At 42.7% G+C, this 19,261-nt stretch overlaps 2 protein-coding genes across 10 annotated transcripts in view; one reads left to right on the top strand and one right to left on the bottom strand.

The window, feature by feature from the left end:
- slc5a9 (solute carrier family 5 member 9) overlaps nt 1-15,468 on the bottom strand; it is a 48,783-nt gene extending 33,315 nt beyond the window's left edge. Inside the window, exons 1-3 of one of the 9 annotated variants that reach the window (XM_028027766.1) lie at nt 14,692-15,468; nt 12,794-12,912; nt 9,395-9,466 (exon numbers count right to left, since the gene is read on the bottom strand). In XM_028027766.1, coding sequence (XP_027883567.1) covers nt 9,395-9,466; nt 12,794-12,912; nt 14,692-14,713 — 213 coding nt within the window. In that variant the 5' untranslated portion in view covers nt 14,714-15,468. The remainder of the gene's footprint in view (nt 1-9,394; nt 9,467-12,793; nt 12,913-14,691) is intronic. The other 8 variants (XM_028027763.1, XM_028027761.1, XM_028027757.1 and 5 more) reach the window with 8 other exon arrangements.
- Nucleotides 15,469-17,456: 1,988 nt separating this feature from the next.
- Nucleotides 17,457-19,261, top strand: part of trappc8 (trafficking protein particle complex subunit 8) — a 39,325-nt gene continuing 37,520 nt past the window's right edge. Inside the window, exons 1-2 of the mRNA XM_028027754.1 lie at nt 17,457-17,756; nt 18,835-19,035. Of these exons, the coding sequence (XP_027883555.1) occupies nt 17,600-17,756; nt 18,835-19,035 (358 nt within the window). The 5' untranslated portion in view covers nt 17,457-17,599. The remainder of the gene's footprint in view (nt 17,757-18,834; nt 19,036-19,261) is intronic.

The following is a 19,261-nucleotide window of genomic DNA, read 5'->3' as shown; positions in this document are numbered from 1 at the left end:
TCTCTTAACTTTTCATGACCAGTTTACTTAGACTTAGACTTAGACCGACTTTATTGTCATTTTGCATGCACAGGGTGTATACAGAACGAAATTTTGTTGCATACGGCTCAGGACAGTGTTTTGAGGTTCCAATGTTGTGAGGTTACTCCAGAATAAAATAAAATACAGTATAAAATATGAATATAAATATGAATATAAAATATAAAGTGCAGGACTGACAGTAAAATGGAAGTTACTTAGCTATGTATATGTGCAAAGTATGAAGTGGAGACCAGTTTTTGAGAGCAGTCCAGTTAAGAGTTCAGCAGTCTGATGGCAAGTGGGAAAAAGCTGTTTCAGAACCTGATGGACCTGCACCGGATGCTGCGGAACCTCTTTCCAGAGGGCAGCAGGGAGAACAGTCCATGGTGGGGGTGTGAGGGGTCACTGACGATGTTTCGGCCTCAGGACACGCAGCGCTGGGATGAAATGTCCTGAATGGAGGGAAGGGGGGCCCCAATGATCCTCTCTGCTGTCCGCACCACTCTCCTCACGTTCTTCCAGTCGGAGGCGCTGCAGCCTCCACACCACACAGAGAGGCAGCTGGTCAGAATGCTCTCTATGGTGCTTCTGTAGAACGTCTTGAGGATGGGCGGGAGCAGGTGTGCTCTTCTCATCCTCCGCAGGAAATACAAGCGTTTCTGTGCCCTCTTGACCAGAGACGTGGTGTTCCCAGTCCAGGTGAGATCGTTTGTGATGTGCACCCCCAGGAATTTGGTGCTGCTGACCACCTCCACAGCCGAGCTGTTGATGAGCGGTGGAGCATGGCTGGGCCGGTTCTTCCTGAAGTCGACGATCATCTCCTTCGTCTTGTCAACGTTCAGGATCAGGCTGTTGTCTCTGCACCAGTCCACCAGCTGCTCCACCTCCTCTCTGTAGTCCAGGTCGTTGTCGTCTCTGATGAGGCCCACCACCGTTGTGTCGTCCGCGAACTTCACGATGTGGTTGGTGGCGAACCTGGGGACGCAGTCGTGTGTCATCAGAGTGAACAGCAGAGGGCTCAGGACGCAGCCCTGAGGGGAGCCTGTGCTGAGGGTGATGACATCGGAGGTGTGTTTTCCGATCCGGACTGACTGAGGTCTGTCGGTGAGGAAGTCTAGCAGCCAGTTGCGCAGGGGGGTGCTGAAGCCCAGGTGTCCCAGTTTTCCTGCCAGATGCTGTGGGATGATTGTGTTGAACGCTGAGCTGAAGTCCAGGAACAACATCCGCACATGAGTGTTCTTCTCCTCCAGGTGAGCCAGGCTCAGGTGTAGGGCGGAGGAGATAGCGTCCTCAGTGGAGCGGTTTCGGCGGTAGGCAAACTGGAATGGGTCGAATGTGGGGGGGAGTCTGGAAACGATGTGTTCTTTTACCAGCCTTTCAAAGCACTTCATCATGATGGGAGTCAGTACCACAGGCCGGTAATCATTGAAAGAGGTGACTTGAGGTTTCTTTGGCACCGGAATGATGGAGGCAGTTTTGAGACAGGCTGGCACTGTGGCTTGGTCCAGTGAGGTGTTAAAAATGTCTGTTAGGACACCAGCCAGCTGACCTGCGCATTCCCTGAACACCCGCCCAGGTATGTTGTCAGGGCCTGGGGCCTTATGTGGGTTGACTCTTTTCAGAGTCTTCAACACATCGGCTGTGTCCAGGCAGAGTGCCTCCTCTTCCTGGTGGGGAACAGTTTTCTTTGCCGGAGTACTGTTCAGTGCCTCGAACCTCCCAAAGAAGTTATTGAGTCCATTTAGAAAGTCAGCATCAATTTCACCCACTGGGGGGGAGGATGGATTGTAATCTGTGATCGCCTTTATGCCTTGCCACATACTCCTGGTGTTGCGGGTGTCGTGGAAGAACTCCTGTATTTTCCGACTGTGGGTTTGCTTTGCTAACCTCATAGCACGGTTCAAGTTGGCTCTCGCTGTCCTCAGTGCCTCCTTGTCGCCAGATTGAAGGCTGAGTTCCGTGCTTTTAGCATTTCCCGTACCTCCTTAGTCATCCAGGGTTTTTGGTTGGCCCGGGTGATAATGTTCTTAGTGATGCTGACGTCCTCTGTGCACTTGTTGATGTAGGCTGACACAGTCATGGCGTACTCATCGATGTTGATCTGGTCATTGTAAGTGGCTGCTGCCTTGAACATCTCCCAGTCAGAGCACTCAAAACAATCCTGAAGTGCCTCCATGGCCCCCTCAGTCCACACTCTCACCTGCTTCACTGTAGGTTTTGTTCTGATCAGCAGGGGCTTGTATGCAGGAATTAGCATAACAGATAGGTGGTCTGAAGAGCCAAGGTGGGGGCGGGGGGCTGCTCTGAATGCTTCTTTGATGTTGGTGTAGGCCAAGTCTAGAGTATTTCCTCCCCTGGTTGGAAAATCCACATACTGGTTGAAGTGAGGGAGAACAGTCTTCATGTTGGCCTGGTTAAAATCAGTGATGCTAACAACAGTAAACTCCCTGGGCAGGTAGAATGGTCTGCAGTTAACAGTCAGAAGCTCGATGTCCGGGGAGCAGTAACTGGCGACATTCATGGCATTTTTACACCAGTTATTGTTGATGTAAATACACAGCCCCCCTCCTCGGGTTTTACAGCTGAGAGCGCTGCTCCTGTCTGCGTGGAATGTAGCGAGCCCCTCCAGGCTAACAACGTTGTCCGGTATGGACGAGTTGAGCCATGTCTCCGTCAGAATAAGAGCGCAGCAGTTCCTCAACTCTCTCTTTGAAGACAGTTCTAGTTGCAGATGGTCTATTTTGTTGTCCAGAGAGCGGACATTGGGAAAGGAAGATGGACGGAAGCGGCGATATGTGGGGTTTAGCTTTTAGCTTAGCTGCTAGTCCACTTCGACAGCCGCGCTTCCGCTGCCGGTCGCAGCGCCTTCGCTTTCTCCTCCTCCGGCTAGTGCTGCTAGGCGAGTCCGCTGCGCTGCGGGCCGCTGGGTCTTGCTTCCGTAACACTCCGAGATCACGTAAACACTCCAGAGTAGTTGTATTTATGAGTCCAAAATCACTTGATGATCATAATTCCAGCAGACGCTGGCGATCATATGCTAACTTACTGAGTGGATGCAAAGTTTTCGGTGGCGTATTTTGGTCAAATACTCGCAAGTTGTCGAGAGCCCATACAGCCGCAGCCATTTTGGGTGCCGCCATCTTCATCACTTCATCACTAATTTACTAAACGTCTCTCTGTTTAGTAAATTAGCCATAGTGTTATGCCCTGGTGAGAATGGTGTACCCTGGCAAAGTGACTGCTTAATGGGAGCGATCGCCAGGTCTGCATCAAAGGCTTGGATAATGTCGTTGTGGCTAAGTCGCATCAAACAACCCAGATCGAGGTGAACTGGATAAGCATAGCAGGCACATATGCCGTCAGGGGAATTTCCTAGAGACTCTGCTATTGTGATTGTCTCATCACAAACTTTCTGTGTATTGATCTGCTTACACAACGCTTTGACGCTATCAGGCGGCACAATTTGCTAGTCTTTATCTTACACTGGTAAGGAGTTTCGTGATAGCGCATCAGTGTCGATGTTGTGAGCCCCTAACCTGTATTGCAATGTGAAGTTGTATGTGGAGAGGGCAGAGAGCCAGCGATGACCAGTGGCATTGAGCCTATCTGTAGTGAGAATATGTGTTAAAGGATTGTTATCCGTTTGCACTTTAAACTGAGCTCCATACAAATAGTCATGGAATTTGTCAGCCACAGCCCACTATAGAGCCAAAAACTCAAGCTAGTGCACCGGATAGTTTTTTTCAGATGCACTAAGCTTCCGGCTTGCAAAAACCACAGATCTCAATCCTTCAGGGTGTTCTTGATTCAGGACCGCACCCAGGCCATGCAAACTGGCATCTATGTTTTTTCCTTGTCCTCATCAGCCATAGGGATCCAATAGTAGCCTCTGGGCAGGTCTAATACAGAAAACCACTTACTGTCCATCAAACAGTCTAATGCATCATTAATTTGTGGCACAGTGTACTGGTCTGGGATGGTTCTACGATTTAAGGTTCTGTAGTCGACACACATCCGTAGTTGACTATTCTTTTTGCATTCTTTTCACAATAAGTGAAGCATAGGGACTTCTTGATTCCTTTATGATGCCTGCTGCAAGCAGCCCTTGAAGGCGACGCCTGAGGTCATCCAAATCCGCTGAAGCTATGCGGCGAGAACGCTCCCGGAAGGGTGTATTGTCAGTTAGGCGGATATGATGGTCCACACCCTTGGCCAAACCTACATCCCATTCATCAGTTGAGAATACATTGCAATGTTGTGTCAGCTTGTGCTGCAGTCTTTCTTTCCATTCTTTGCTTATTGAGCCATCACCAAAGTGGAAGAAAGAAGGGTCAATGGGGGGAACAGTATTGACCTTCGTTCCTGGGGCATCCATCACCATGTCAGCTGCATACAAGTGAGAAATAATGGTGCCCACAAGAATAGCTGTCTGGTTTAATGACTCGTTTTGAAGCAGCACCAGAAAACTGTTCTTATCTAGCATTTTAGAGAACAGTACTGTGAGCTGGACCAATACACTTGGTGGAAGAGCAGGTGAGGCAACACGTTCAGTTATTAGTAATGCTGTCTCCTACCTCTCGATTCTCTTTGACTTTACAAATGGCAATGTGCTCTGTGCCAGCAGGAATGGATAATGGGCCTGGCCCTGTCCACTTTACATCAGCCACAGGTGAGTCTTTAATATCTTTAATATCTGTGGTTTGTGGGCAGATAAAGAACTTTGTTCCAGCTCTTGGACTCTGGCTGAGTAGACGTGCTCAGAGCCTTCTGCTTCTGGGTTTGAGTTGATAGATTGAATCCCTTTGACATTTGTGCCAACCAAGACTGCTACATTCATGGAACAATGTGGGTCAAGACACACCAAGGCAAGAACAGGGACCGACTTCAGTTTTTTGGACTTTGATTGCCTAGGGAGCTCCAGATCAATATGGATGTAACCCATATTGATCTACTCTCAATAGAGTAGATCAGGTAACTACTCTCTGATTCACTGAGGCACCACATGGCTAGACCTTGTCGTGAAAACTGGTATAGAGTGGTGAGATCTTTCCACGTAAATGCAGAAAACAGATCATAAAAGCCTGAGAGACATAAATAATCTTGTATTTTGATTTGTTAATGATTATAAAATAAGGATTTTTGTATTTTGATTTACTAATGATTATACAAAGAGTTGATGTAATGAGAAGCAGATCAAGAAATGAATAACATGGTGAATAGACTTAAACTCAGATGATCATTAACAGAAGTTATGTTTGAAGAATTAAATCAGAAAGATGATTATGTTTGATGATTTATGATGATCATACAGCATACAGAATTGTGACTGAAGTAATAATACATTGTGTAAAGCATGGTGAGATGCTGTTATCAGACTGAGTTATAATTAGAGTGGAAGTCAGGGCCAGTGAAGGGTCTGAGCTGAGCGGGAAGATAAGGGAATTCCAAAGAAGGAACTGGAATGTTTTCTCTGAAACCAGATTAGAGAAGCAAATCCAGATGGTCAGTGGACAAACAACAAAAAAGGAGAAGTGAACGAGGTGTTGACTGATAGGGAAAGGGTTGGTACTTTCCGAGAAGTCATCAAACATTCGAGAAGTCACATAGGCTACCCCATACACAACCATGGGGTGAGAGAGTATATAAACCCATGAAAATAGGAACAAGAACAAGTGTTCTTAGTCCCCGGTGCTGAAGTCAAGCCAACAAGAAGATGCAGACAGAAGACCAGCAGAGGACCGCACCCTGGAACCACAGAGAAGTGAAGACTTCACACTGCTAGCAGGGACAAAACCCATTGACCCTCAACCCTGGTTCCTGATACGACCGCCGCTCTGTGCTCAACCCAAGGATCTCAAGGCTACTGCAATAGACTTGGTGAATTGACATAGGTTACTAAGTGATGAAAATCTGAGTGTTCGGAAGACAGCAACCAGTTCTGCTTTGCTTCTATTCAGAAGAGGATTTTGCCGTACAAAGACTCTAACCAAGGACATCAAAGTTTCTGTTGCCAAGATCATCCATCAACTGGGTATGAGTTGAACTGCTCCCCAAAGCCTCGCTCAGTAGATTAGTGAGTATATTAGTAAAATAATGACCCTGGGGCTTATGTTGAGCCACTAAAAATTGTCTAGTCTGTAACAAGTGCACATTATTGATAGGGAGAGAGCTACTGTTAACAAGAGTGGTTAATGAAGTTGTGAGGGCTACTCAGCTGATTGCTTCTTAACTGAAAAAGGTCATAACTCTTGGAATGTAGGTAGTTAAAGGCTAAATGAGTCTCTCTCAACACCAGCTTAGACAGATTATCTCTCCTAGACCTGTCTTAGGATAAGACTCGAAGGTTTAGAGATTTTCCAGGCCCGTTAGATGGAGAGCTGGTCAGTAGTCAGTCCATGGTAGTTGTGAGGTTTAGGGCTGGGCTGGCTATTGTGCAATAACATTTGTGGCACCCAACATGGGGCGTTTCCAAATAAGGGTAGGAAGACCCTATGTTCTAATTGTATAAAAACAAGAGTGTGATTCTGAATAGCTCAGTGTGGCAACTCTAAGAAAGTAGAGTTGGTGGTGACTGATAAGGCCATCAGTCACAACCCTTGCAGTAACTGTATGGTGTACAGGTGAGGGAAAGCTTTTACTGAGGATAATTGACCAGATCTAGACAGTGAAGCCAGTAGCCAAAGCAATCTGAACCCATCCCTACTCAAGAATGTTACAAGAGGCTTTGGGGACAGGCAACTCGTAGACAAAGGCAGATATGAGTATCGGAGAAGAAGCATACTCATATGTCAAACAAATGCAAGCAATCCCACAAGATAATGGCTCCAACCATGAAGGTCGCGGTCGGCGTGGAGGGGGAGAACAGTCCGTTCTCTCCACATCAGTACTACAGGCATCTATAGTGAAGTTGATACTACTTGGAGAAGGACTTGACTCCTAGACACCAGTGACTCAATGCACGTTTTTCGATTGTCACTTCACCGACAACAAAGAGAACCTACGAGCAGCGATGACTGTCTTAGTGAAAGATCGAGGCATCTACTACTGTTCCAGATACCAGGGCGGCGCCCATCTAGGTGTTGTTCGGTGCCCAGTGGAAGTCAGCAAAAAGAGTGAAATTAAGGCATAGCTGGAGTGGCTGGCTGATCTACTCGAGAACTGGACAGGCGGTAAAGTGATCACCATCTACAAACCCTCTGAGAAGTATGACAGCATAGTAAAGACAGCTACCACGGCGGCTGGGATAGATGGGATCCTGGTGGACCTGAATGCCAGAGGAACCTATCATTACACAGAATGTACTGGGGCGCTGAAGCAGCTTTGTGATGGACTGAGTTAAAAACAGGAGGAGTCACAAGACATATTAGAAAAATAGGGTTTTTTATTTTAACCCAAAGATTATAATTGACAAAAGATAAACTGAGCTCATAAAAGAGGTCAAAGAAACCAAACTAAACTCAAAAAATGTAAACAAACTGGCTGCACAACAAACATAACTGACCTAATAAAGAAATGACACACAGGGGTTCATATACTGGCTGATCAGACCAATTAAGACACAAGAGGGGTAACTAAACAGAATACAATTATAAATAACACAAAAACAAATAACAGTACAGCTAAGTTTGGCTAAACTAAAGACCCAAAATTGAAAATCAGAAATATTAAACTTTAAAAACTAATATTTACTTAAATACAAAACATATCTAAACAAAGAAATTACAAATTCCCCCTGCCAGCAGGAACTAGTGGTTCAGTCCAATCAGCATTTATGCCTGCTGAGCCCTGTCCCCCATCTTTTGTCTGGCAACTCCAAGGCAAGAAGAGCAAAGAGCAAGAACAAGCAACAGAACCGAGAGTGGATCATGAGGACTCAGATATGGCCGAAATCCCGTCCCAACACCCTAGCAGGCCCCGAACACCCCAAGATGAGCAAAGGCTGTTGGCTACGGAGACAATAGACCTAACTGAAGACAGCAACAAAGAAAGAGAGATTTGACCAGATCCATCACAAAACCGAGAAAGCTCCCTGAGAACACCCGGACGGGAAGCCGAGGGAGCACCCCATCATCCGATCACGGAGCAGCAGCTGAAGGAAGCAGCCGAGAAATGGTCCTCTCAGCAAATCCAACGGTCTGAGTTCCACCCAACGGTCCACAGCACAGAGAGGAACCAGCTGGCTCCCCTACGACATCCGCCTAGGAGCAGCTCAGACGACAAAAGAAACGACTCAGGTGAAAAAGTATGGAGAACCGGCAGAACCAGAAAAGTGACCCAAAAATCAAGCATCCGAAAGATGGCTCGAGAATTGGCACCGCTACCACCAGAGGCCATCTGTGTTAAAATGCAGACCGGACTTGAGGTTCATCTGTTCATTGGAGAGCCTCGGGACATTGAAGATGATGGCCTGATACTGTTCACCGATGACAGATACAAGATCCACAACTGTAACTTCAGAGCTGACCTTAATGCTACAGCCGGACAAGGTTACCAACAAGATGCAAAATTACTGAGGGCCACCAACAGTGAAGTGACTAGCGGAGATGTAATTATGATAAATGGCTACAATCTCCCCTACTGCGTGGTGGTCCTGGTCCCGATCAACACCTACAAGAAGGGTGATGACGTTGAAGACTACCGAATAAACATCTGGAACGGGGACTTGTGGCCGCCAACAACGAAGGCATGAGACAAGCAGTGGTGAGTGTACAAGGACTGAGATCACCTGATCTGCCAGGGGACACCGCCCACTCCATGGCAGAGAATGGAGTGGTGACTTTAGCCAAGAACAACAGTCATCTCTTCGTGTTCAGAGAGGTGGTGATTGTTGTTGACCCCCTCCAGCACCAACTCCAGAGAGTTCGAGAGCTGCGAATGGCAGCTAAAATAGAGGAGTAACGACGTGTCGACAGCTTGCCCCCTGAGATCAAGATCAAGCTGAAGACATCGTCAGCAAGACTGGAGCCTGATGCAACAAGATACATCAAAGAAGTTGTGTGAGCAGTATGACAACAAGCAGAAAAAACCCAATTTGGACAAAGTGAAAAAGAACGATCAGCCGACGAAGAAAACGAATCGATGAGACCAGTTAAAATTCAGCTGCTGACCTCCCCCGACAGGGAACCCCTTCGGCAGCCGCAGTATGAGGACATCAGCAACTCAGAGGAAGAGGAACAACAAGAGAATGAACGCTTCGAGGGGGAGGCAGAAGAAAGCAACCGTGAAAGTGCTTTCTCCGGCCAAAAATAATACTTGTATTTAATATCATAAGCAGAACAGGAAAATAGAAACTTCCATGTTTTCAACTTCTTTACAATATTAGCAAGCCAGAAAGGAACAATTACTACCTCTGCATTAAAATGTTTGTACTTACTGGCCACCATGTCATGGAACGACCAGCCAAAAAATACCCCCCCACAGTGGTCCGATTAGCTCGCACTGATGACTGTTGAACAAAAAGATATACATTAGATTAGTAATACATTTTTCCAGTTCTAGTGGCCTTTATTTGAGAGTGGTCAGACAGGAAGTGGGTTGTGAGAGGGGGGGAATATGGAGAGAAAATAGGCTATGTTCACACTGCACGCTGAAGTGACCCAATTTCGATTTTTTTGTCAAATCGTGCCGTGGCCTTTCATACTTCCAAATATATGCAACGTCCATGTGATTTCCAATGTGAACTACAAACAACCTGAAAGTGTCCCGCATACGCAGTACAGGTCGCAATAATGTGCGCCCTCTCTAAAACCTCAGAGAGCATTCTCAGTGTTTTGCCAACTGCCATTCCATAAAAAAAGAAGTAGTGCTCAGAGTTTGTGGAAGTAAGTGTGGATGCTAACAGTAACGCAGCTAGGCCTGTCACGATAACAAATTTTGCTGAACAATTAATTGTCTCAAAAATTATTGCGATAAACAATAATATTGTTTGAAGACCTTTTTACACTGAAAATGACGTAATAATGCATGCGATTTCTTGCCAAAGATAGATACACTTTATTTTCAAAAGAACACTAAACACTGGAGCTGATAAACAAAATAAACAAAACAACCAAAAACAAAAATAAAATGGATTCTCAGTCTCCATTAACAAAAAACTCACTTGAAAAAAAACTAAACAACATAAAGCCAAACTGGAAATAAATACTGCATTCAACCAAAAGAGTGCAGATTATGAAGTCTGTATATTATGTTGCCCTTCAGTAATAATCAGATTTAAATAGAGAAAATGAGCACATCGACTACCTGATGCAATAGTTCACACTACATGATTTTTTGCTCCTATTTTTCCCCTTGACAATCTTAAAACGTTGGTCTTTCTAAGATTGTGTGGTGTGTTACGGTAGATCGTCGTTGCCGCTCCGATCTAAATCAGGGGTGTTCCCCGACTGGGAACTTTAACGCAGCCTGTTGAATGTGACAGGTAGCCAATCAGAAAGCGCGGATTCTCCTCCGTGCTTTCTGAGGGGAAATTACAGAGGGGAATCCCAAACAGCTGACACGGCGCTCCCAGACGTCCAGGGACATTGGAGATGATATGTGGAAACAACATTAATGTTTATTCAACATTTTGCGCAAAGAATATAGAAATGACAAGAGGAGGAGTTGGAGCGAAATTGCTACCGCAGTTGATAAACCCGGTAACTTCAGCTGTTCTTTGTTAACGTGACATAAATAGGTTGTAATGATTTTCATTCAGTCAGGACTTTACGCTGACACTAGCCACATGCACTGCAGGTAGATTGTATTAAGGCATTGATTAATGCTGGTTTTATAATTAGTTCACTGGACTTGTAGCGATTATTTTGTGCCCATTGTTGGACACCACACGGCAGGACCGAACCCGATTGAACAGTTATACCTAGGATTTCTGTCGGCTAATGTGTGGTCTGTCAGGTTTTGAAAATGGGCCGACAATCAGCCGACAGCTCTAAGATCATGTAGTGTGCGCTGGGCTTTACACTAAGGAAATGAGGAAGGATGGGGGTGGGGGGTCAGTGGAGAGCACCAGAGTTGAGCCTTTTTTCATTCAGTGTCATCAACAGAAAGAGAAAAAGGCCGGAAGAGATGATAATGCCGATAATTAAAATGATGTTGATAGTTTTAATTTATCATACGATTAATTCATTTATCGTTTATCGTGACAGGCCTAGAGTATCTTACGATTTTTGAAGTTATTGTCCCACCCGAGCCAGCACATAAACAACTGGATACATACTGCAGTCCACCATGGTTGTTGTTTTTCTTCCTGCTTGGGGGTATTAGGACACAGAATGGTGAAAACTGTCACTACAAAGTAAACATAGGAAGGCTAATTTTTCCCGAGTAGTTGTTTATCATATTGCATTTGACTAGTGTAATTTTAGATAATGCCATACTCTGTCACTATTGGTTGTAATTTAAAACAATAAAAATACAAATTGAAGGGACTCTGGATAATTTCCCACATGAAAGAAAGGAGAGCGCAGTGCAAGAGCCAAGGACCTAATCTTTGCCCTGGATCTTTCTCCATAACACTTTGAGTCATTTATACCAGCAGAACTAAAGAAGGCTCTAACAGGTAATCATTACCTTAACCAGCTAAAAATAAATGCCTTGCAGAGACAGGCAGAGCTGGATGCTCTTTGAGATGCTAACAGGAGCTATACTCCTTGGGTACTGACATCACTGATCCGACCGGACCCATGGAGGTCCGGTGTCAGTGGTAACAAAGTCCAGTGTGGCTGTTATCACCACACTGGACTCTAAACAGCACAGTGGACACAGCGCTACAGATGCTGGGAGAAACGTCAAAGACAAGCAGCAGTAATGGAGCTATTACTACTAGAAATGCTAATGGAGCTAGAACACGGGTAGAACATGTGAAACCACTACAACACCAAACAAAGTTCAGACCCTAAGTAGCTGTTGCCGAACTATACACAGAGTTATAGAAGTACTTACAACAGCTCAGTTTAGATCCAAAATCATTATCAATATCATTTGGTATTGATACCAAATTATATCAATACCAAATCTAATCCCTGACTTAGGGTGACTTCACACCAGAAGAGTCTTTTGATCCGCTTGTTGTGGTTTGCTTTCACAATGCATGTCATTTATAGGACCAATGCATAATCAGTGCTCCTATAAATGATAGGGGCGTGAGACAACACAGACCCAGAAAAAAATAAGCTTGGAAGTGCATTTTGTATGCTAAGAATAGCTCACTCAATCCAGATTTTGCGCTGTGAGCTCTGCGTGCAGACGAGAATTTGTTTGAAAGCAGACCAACATCACCTCAAAAAGTGGGTTTCAGTCCAGTTGTTGGTCAGCACCAGGGTTTGTTTGAGTGTATTCACATCTGCACAAAAGGTCCAGACTGACTCTGATCCATTTAAATTGGAACAAAGGTGTCAGGAGTGAATACACAGTTAAGCACATAGAAATAATATACTGACATACTATGTGCATCAGTACATTCAATAAATTTGGGATTTATTTTAGTATCAGAATACTAATCCACCTTAGTTTATATCATAAAAATTTGTTTGAACCATATGTTAAAGAACTAAGCAGAATTAAACCTGAACACTTGTGAGCACAACTGGGTTTTGTTTTCTAAAGACATTAGAATTTGTTTTCATGTGAAAACTGGAAGAATATTTTAAAGTCTGAAAGTTATCTCAACAACAAAACCATTAAAACCATTACAATGCCAGAATGACACACACAAAGAACAAACAAATAAATAAAACAACATTTAGGTGTGTAAATGTTCTGTGGCTCCTCTTACCCAGATTCCAATCACCATGACTATAATAAAGTAAATGACAACAACAGCAATGTCTGCAGCATCCACACTGAGATTGTGGCTTGGGGGAGCATCCGTGGTAAATCCAATGGAATTCCAGGCTGTATATTAAAAGAAAAACAAAAATAACTTTACTTTGTAATACCTTGTTATAACTAATATATATATATATATATATATATATATATATATATACAGTATATACTGTGTATATATATATAAAGCTTTAGAGAACAATTTGTTTATTCTCCTGGGTTCTGCTTCTTTAGTATAGCTCTTAAAGTATTTAGAACTGTTACACATTCTTTGGCACCCCCAAAGGCACATTTTTCTCCATGTTGCTTTGGTTTCAGCTTAATTTTGCTGCATCTATTATTGCTTCTTATGTGAGGTGAACTGTTGCCAAGTTACTCAGTGATCACTGTTACTTTGGTTGTGCACAAGCTTATTGGTAAAAACTATTCATTCATCGATTGGCTATGCCTGCTTATTCTTGCTGAAAATGGATTGGGTAAAGATAGCTTCCGTGTAGTTAAAGAACTGAGAAAAACAGATCATATTTGTCACGATTTGAGGGTGTTGAGGGGTGGTGAGGCAGACGCTGTAGACCCAGGTAAGATGAATAGTGATTTTAATAGTGCAACACACAGTGCAAGCAACGGGCAGCACGGCCGAGCGGAAGCCAGGGCTCGACGCCGGTAGCAACCGTTAACAAGACTGGATAACACAAAGGACTGCACGCACATTAGACGAGGACCCGACCAAGACGCAGACACACAGGTGGCATTAAATACACAGAGGGTAATCACAGAACGAGACACACCTGGGAACAATCAAGGGGGAGACAGGACAACACGGAGACTCGAAGACACAGAAAACTCTAAATAAACACAGAAAAACACAGATCCTGACAATATTAGGAAAGATGTAAAATTGAAGATACCTTCTAAATTTAGTGTTAAGAACAAGTAATATTTTACTAGAACCTCTGTCACTAAACTGTCAACATTTGATGTTTTTGAGGGATGAACAAAATATTTATTACTTTGTTAAACAATGTTCCAGTAAGTTCCACTATAAGAATTGTTTTTTTTTATTGCTTTTTTTTTTTGCCTATTTAACAAAATAGTAACATATTATTAAGGCACCTAGTACGGCATACTTTGTTAGCATACACAGAGTAGCATGTATGTAAACACTGAAAGTGTTTCATTGAAATATAATTAGAGTCTAATTATTAGACACTATTTACAAAGTACTTACAAATATTATTGAAATGTATTTATTTTGAGATTTAGTAAGGTTTACTAAAATATACATAAAACCTATTTTACCAAAAGTACAACTTCAGAAAAAAATTGTTTGTATATATTTGTAATATATTTTTAAAATGTACATTTAAAATATGCATTTGTACAAATACATGCAAAGTGTATTTTAAAAATGAGTTTCCAAAGTATAATTTTAGTAATATACTTTATTAGAATTTAAAGTATATTTTGGAAAGAAATATACTTTCAGAAATTGTACCAAAAATAATTTTTTAGAAAGAGTATTAAAAGCAAAAATGAGTATTAAAAGCATGTTTTTAAGAATGTATTTATTTTACACTTTTAGTGTAATCTTCATAAGTATACCCACTTGATAGCATACTAAAAATGTACTTCAGAAAAATGTAGTATATTTAAAATATGCTATAGTATACTATAGTATGCAAATTTTTCACCAGAGTAACCCTCCCTGAACAATTACTGCAGTGTGTATTACACATGAAAATGATCATATAAATCCAATGCAGTTAAAGAGTTATGGCTCATTGTTTAGGATTGCTGTGTAATAAAAAAAGATAATAATACAATTGGAAAAACAAATGTTCAGACCTGTAGCTGTACTGGCTGCCATGTTGAGTTTTCCAGTAGATGTAGGTCCTTTCTTTGTTGTATCACTGCTTCTGTCTGAGTAAAAACTTGCTTTGTCCAACTGACAAACTTGGTAAAATGCAACTATGTGTAACTAGTCAATGATTAATTTGCTTTTATTGAGAGAGTCAAAAGTCACAAGTTACCCATTAGCCCAAAGACATCTAACAATGTATCTTTCACACAGCAGACACCTAAGACATATAAAATGTCTCTTCATGATGAACTGGGCTCAGTCACCTGTGTGACCCTCTACACTGTCCTCCCACAGGAACTGAGTCAAAGATAGATCCACAAACCTCTTCTCCTTTCCTCTAGGCATCAACCCTATGCAAGCCACATTCCTCTTCTGTCCCAGAAAGAGATTCATTTGCATTTCTTTTATCTACTGACAAAAACTCAGCTGCTGTGATGGATGATACATGGTCAGAGGCATTACATACATTCTCCACAGAAAGGAAGTTGGCCAATATTAAAAGATTTCTGTGAATCACTTGTCACAGGTCTTGTCTCTGGACTTATATCCACCATAGTATAGATGATTGATGCCCATGTATCAGCAAGCTTCAATTTGCCCCACTCTTTTCTTTTGGCCAGGAGTACTCTGGGATCCTTTCACCCTCCTGTTGTAGAATCAAGCATGGTGATCTTTCTCTTTAGTGGCATGAGTCTGGGCAATGACCATAGCCTCCTTCAGGTCCTCAGAAAAAGAAGAAGCATATCTGTCATAGCTAGTTACATGAGAGTCACAAAGAACATTGCGAAAGAGGACATCAATGGGTAAACAAGGTGTCTGACCAAACATTAAATAAAATGGAGAGTAACCTGTTGCTTCATGGATCATGCAGTTGTACGTAAATGACAAAGTCTGAAAACGCCCAGGCCAATCGGCTTTGGCTTCAGGCGGTAAGGCACAAATCATGCCACCTAGTGTCAAATTGAAGCGCTCCATGCCTCCATTGTGTGTGACTTCTTTACACCAGAGGCTCTGAGAAGCTCACTTGACTCTCAAAATTAGCACCCTGGTCACTGTGGATTCATTCAGGGAACCCAAAAGAGCAGAAATATCTATCCCACAGAAGCCTGACAATTTACTTGGCTGACTGGTCTTTAGACAGAAATGCCTGTGCCATTCTGGTGAAGTGTTCTGTAGTAATCAAGACATCAACTGACTTATTATGGGAATTTTCAGCTGAACAAAAATCAACACAGACAAGCTCTAGTGGTCTTGATGAGACCACTAGAGGGGCTCTACCTTCTGGTTCAACCACTTTGCTGACAAGGCAACGCTGACAACTGCGAACATAATCTTTCACATCTCTTTCGAGGTTTAGTCAGAAAAACCTTTGTCTCGCCAGACTGAGTCTTCTGAATTGACCCTGAGTGACACGATCAGGTTCCATTAGGTCTACACTGGTCATGTTTATGATATTTTCAACTTTACTGGGATCTGTTGAAACACCATCCTCAGTAATTATGTGCCCAAGAAACTTTACTGAATTTCTGAGGAAAAAACACTTTTTAGGAGCCAACTTAAGATTATTTCTTCACAGTATATCGAACACCGTTTGCAGTCTCAGGAAAGCTGTGTTTTCATCAGGTGCAAACACCAAAAGATAATCCAAATAACAGCAAACTCAAATAATTTTGGTCTTCAAAATTGTTGGTCATCATTCGCGAAACACTTTCAGGACGGTTGCAGAGGCCCTGCGGCAACCTGTTGTACTCATAGAGGCCCAGGGGAGTGGTAAACGGAGAGTACTTCCTATCATTCTCTTGAAGCAGCATGTTATAGAAGTCAGATGTCAAGTCCATAGTGTTAAAGACAATATTGCCCCTTAGTGCCGCTAAACAATCAGCTTGGTGAGGGAAAGGGTGAGCGTCTTTCACGGACCTCTTGGTTAGCCAGTTAAAATCTGTGCACATCCAGAAATCTCCATTCTTTTTCCACACAAGCACCAATGGTGAAGCATATTCACTAGTGTATTCCTGATAATTTCTCTCTCCTCCATCTCATTCAAAACTTGTCTTAACTTTTGGTACTGTATTGGGGGAACAAGCCTGTAAGGTAGTATGAATGATCTCTTTCTAAGAGGTGTATGCAGTGTACAAAGTTCTTAGCTTCTCTGCAGTCAAGATGGTGGCGTGAAAATACGTCCTCATGCTGCAAAACAAGACTAGCCATTTTAGACATTCTTCAGATGTCTCACAAATGAATATCAATATTACAAAGCCAACAGAAGTAAGCTTTGCTTTTGCAGTAGCATCTGAGAAGCATAGCTGGGTTGACTGGCAACAACTAGTATACTAGTTCTTTGATAATCATTAATTATCAGAGAGATAATTAGCTGTAGGAAGTATTCTCATGGATGGGTTTGCACTTCAGGGAGTAAGACAACTCTGGATCAAGGCAATGCTTCACGAACATGACAGCAACTTCATTATTTAATGTATCTGTTGTCTTTCCCTGTCTGTGAAACTCTTCAAGAGCTAACTCAGCTGCTCTATTAAGTCTGATCCAGTAATCAAAACTAAATGAAGTTATGGTGTGGTCTAGGAAAAATCTAAACTAACTTCTAATTTACATACTGTCTTAATCAATCACTTTTCATATCTATCTATCTATCTATCGATCGATCGATCGATCGTTCGTTGTTTGTACTCTTATCGCACTTCTAAATAAAGTTTCTTTTAAAAAAAATTATCTGCAGTCACCTGACAGCCTCAGGACTACACAGGAAGAGGGTTCACGACAATATGGCCGCCGCCTGCTAGTTTTCACCAGATATCAGAAGCGTTTAGATGGGCTGTTTTTAATCGAACCACCGGTTTAGTTTGGAAAAAAGGTTGCTTGCTATTCTAGTACGACATGGCTCAGTGTGTTATGTCCGTACACGAATTCATTCAGGATTCGTTTGTCCCCATGATAGCCGTGTTATGTAGCGGTGAAGCGGAAAGAGTCACTCGAAAGAACAACCTAAATTTTGTAGAGCTGTTGAGGCCGTTCTGCCGATTGACATCCGAAGGTATGAGTCTGAAATCCTCTTCTTTAGCTGTTACACAAGCTGCTTTAGTGGAAAATTGTTTCCAAAGAGTAACAGGATGCCAGCAACGGTAGCTGTACCCTAACACTGCGTTAGCTTACCTGATTAACGAAGCCTGAGTCAGACAGGCAGGAGGGGTCTGCTGTGTGCACTTTTGTGATCTGTAATGAGAACATGGTAGGACTAACACCAACGCTGCACATGTTCTGTATTATAGCATGTTCACTAAAGGGGAGTTTACAGCACTGTATGTATGGTACTAATTGAATTAGATTCTAGCTGATAAATGTGTTTATAACAAACATTGTGGTTTGTTAAATTAGCAGTTAGTTCTGAGAATGACCTGAAATTCTATAGAAATGGGTTTTTGTGAAACGTGAAAATCAATGCGAGTTACTTGCTGCTGAGGTCAGTTACCAGATTAACCACTATGAACAATACTAAGTATTTATCTGAATTCGTCAAGCTGCACTTTGCAATCAAAGCTCTGTTTTCTTGTGACATTAAACCAGCTGTCTGGTAAGCCTGATGGCATCAGACATTTAAAATAGTGTTCAGCAAGTCAATGGGAGTGTCTTTTGTTGAAAATATGTAAGATCCAGTAAATATATTCTGGAAACATTTTGAATTTAAAATGATTCTGTGTGGCTTCAATTATGCTTTGTCAGAATATTCTTCACATGCAACAGCAGTGCTAACTTGTTTTCATCTAGTCATAAAGCTGTAATATTTGTAAATTTATTGGACTCTTTATGTGCTGGAATAGGCAGGTTATGTGTGTAAGTGCTGGAACCGTCTGTCAGGCTAATGTTATATAGGCCTCCAGAACCCTGGGGCTCATCCCATGCCTAGTTCCAGTATAGGCCACCTGGGGGAGCAATGGGCTTCCACGGTGCAATGTTGTTGAAGCTGTGTCAAGATAAGAGCCGCTAAAGAAAGAATGAACCAACCTGCTGTGGTTGAGTTTTAGCAGGAGCCTCAAGTCACTTAAGAGGCCGAGGGAATCAGCAGCAGTGACTCATGATCTTGGCAGATCAGAATGAAGTGTTCTCTTCTTCAGGTCACATCCGGGATCCAAACAACCAGCTCCAGACTGTGAAGAACTTACGGATCTGTGTCAGCAATGTGGTGACCAGTCCATCTGCTTCCCTCGGATCCTCCCAGAACCGTCATCTCAGTGAAGTGGTGTTTTCCTGTCAGCCACAGGAGGCTGCACAGGCCACTGCTTTGAGGACTGGAGACTATCATTTAAACTTAAATGGTAAGTTCAAGATATTCTGGTTTGTCTGTTTGGAGTTGTCAGGTTACAGTCACCTGATTAATTAAATATTCTAAAAATACACAAGCAAATCTTTCAGATGACCACAACAGTCTATATCTAAACTCTTCCTCATCATCTACGTCCAGAGGTTTTGTTACAGTAAATATAAAAAATATGATGCTGGAGTCTGACTACTGGATGATTTGTGTTTTATTTTTTTGTTTTT

The sequence above is a fragment of the Xiphophorus couchianus genome, chromosome 9, assembly GCF_001444195.1.
Source record: "Xiphophorus couchianus chromosome 9, X_couchianus-1.0, whole genome shotgun sequence".
Classification (NCBI taxonomy): Eukaryota; Metazoa; Chordata; class Actinopteri; order Cyprinodontiformes; family Poeciliidae; genus Xiphophorus; species Xiphophorus couchianus.
The sequence above is the reverse complement of the archived record's forward strand: the minus strand, read 5'-3'. Positions and strand labels throughout refer to the sequence as shown.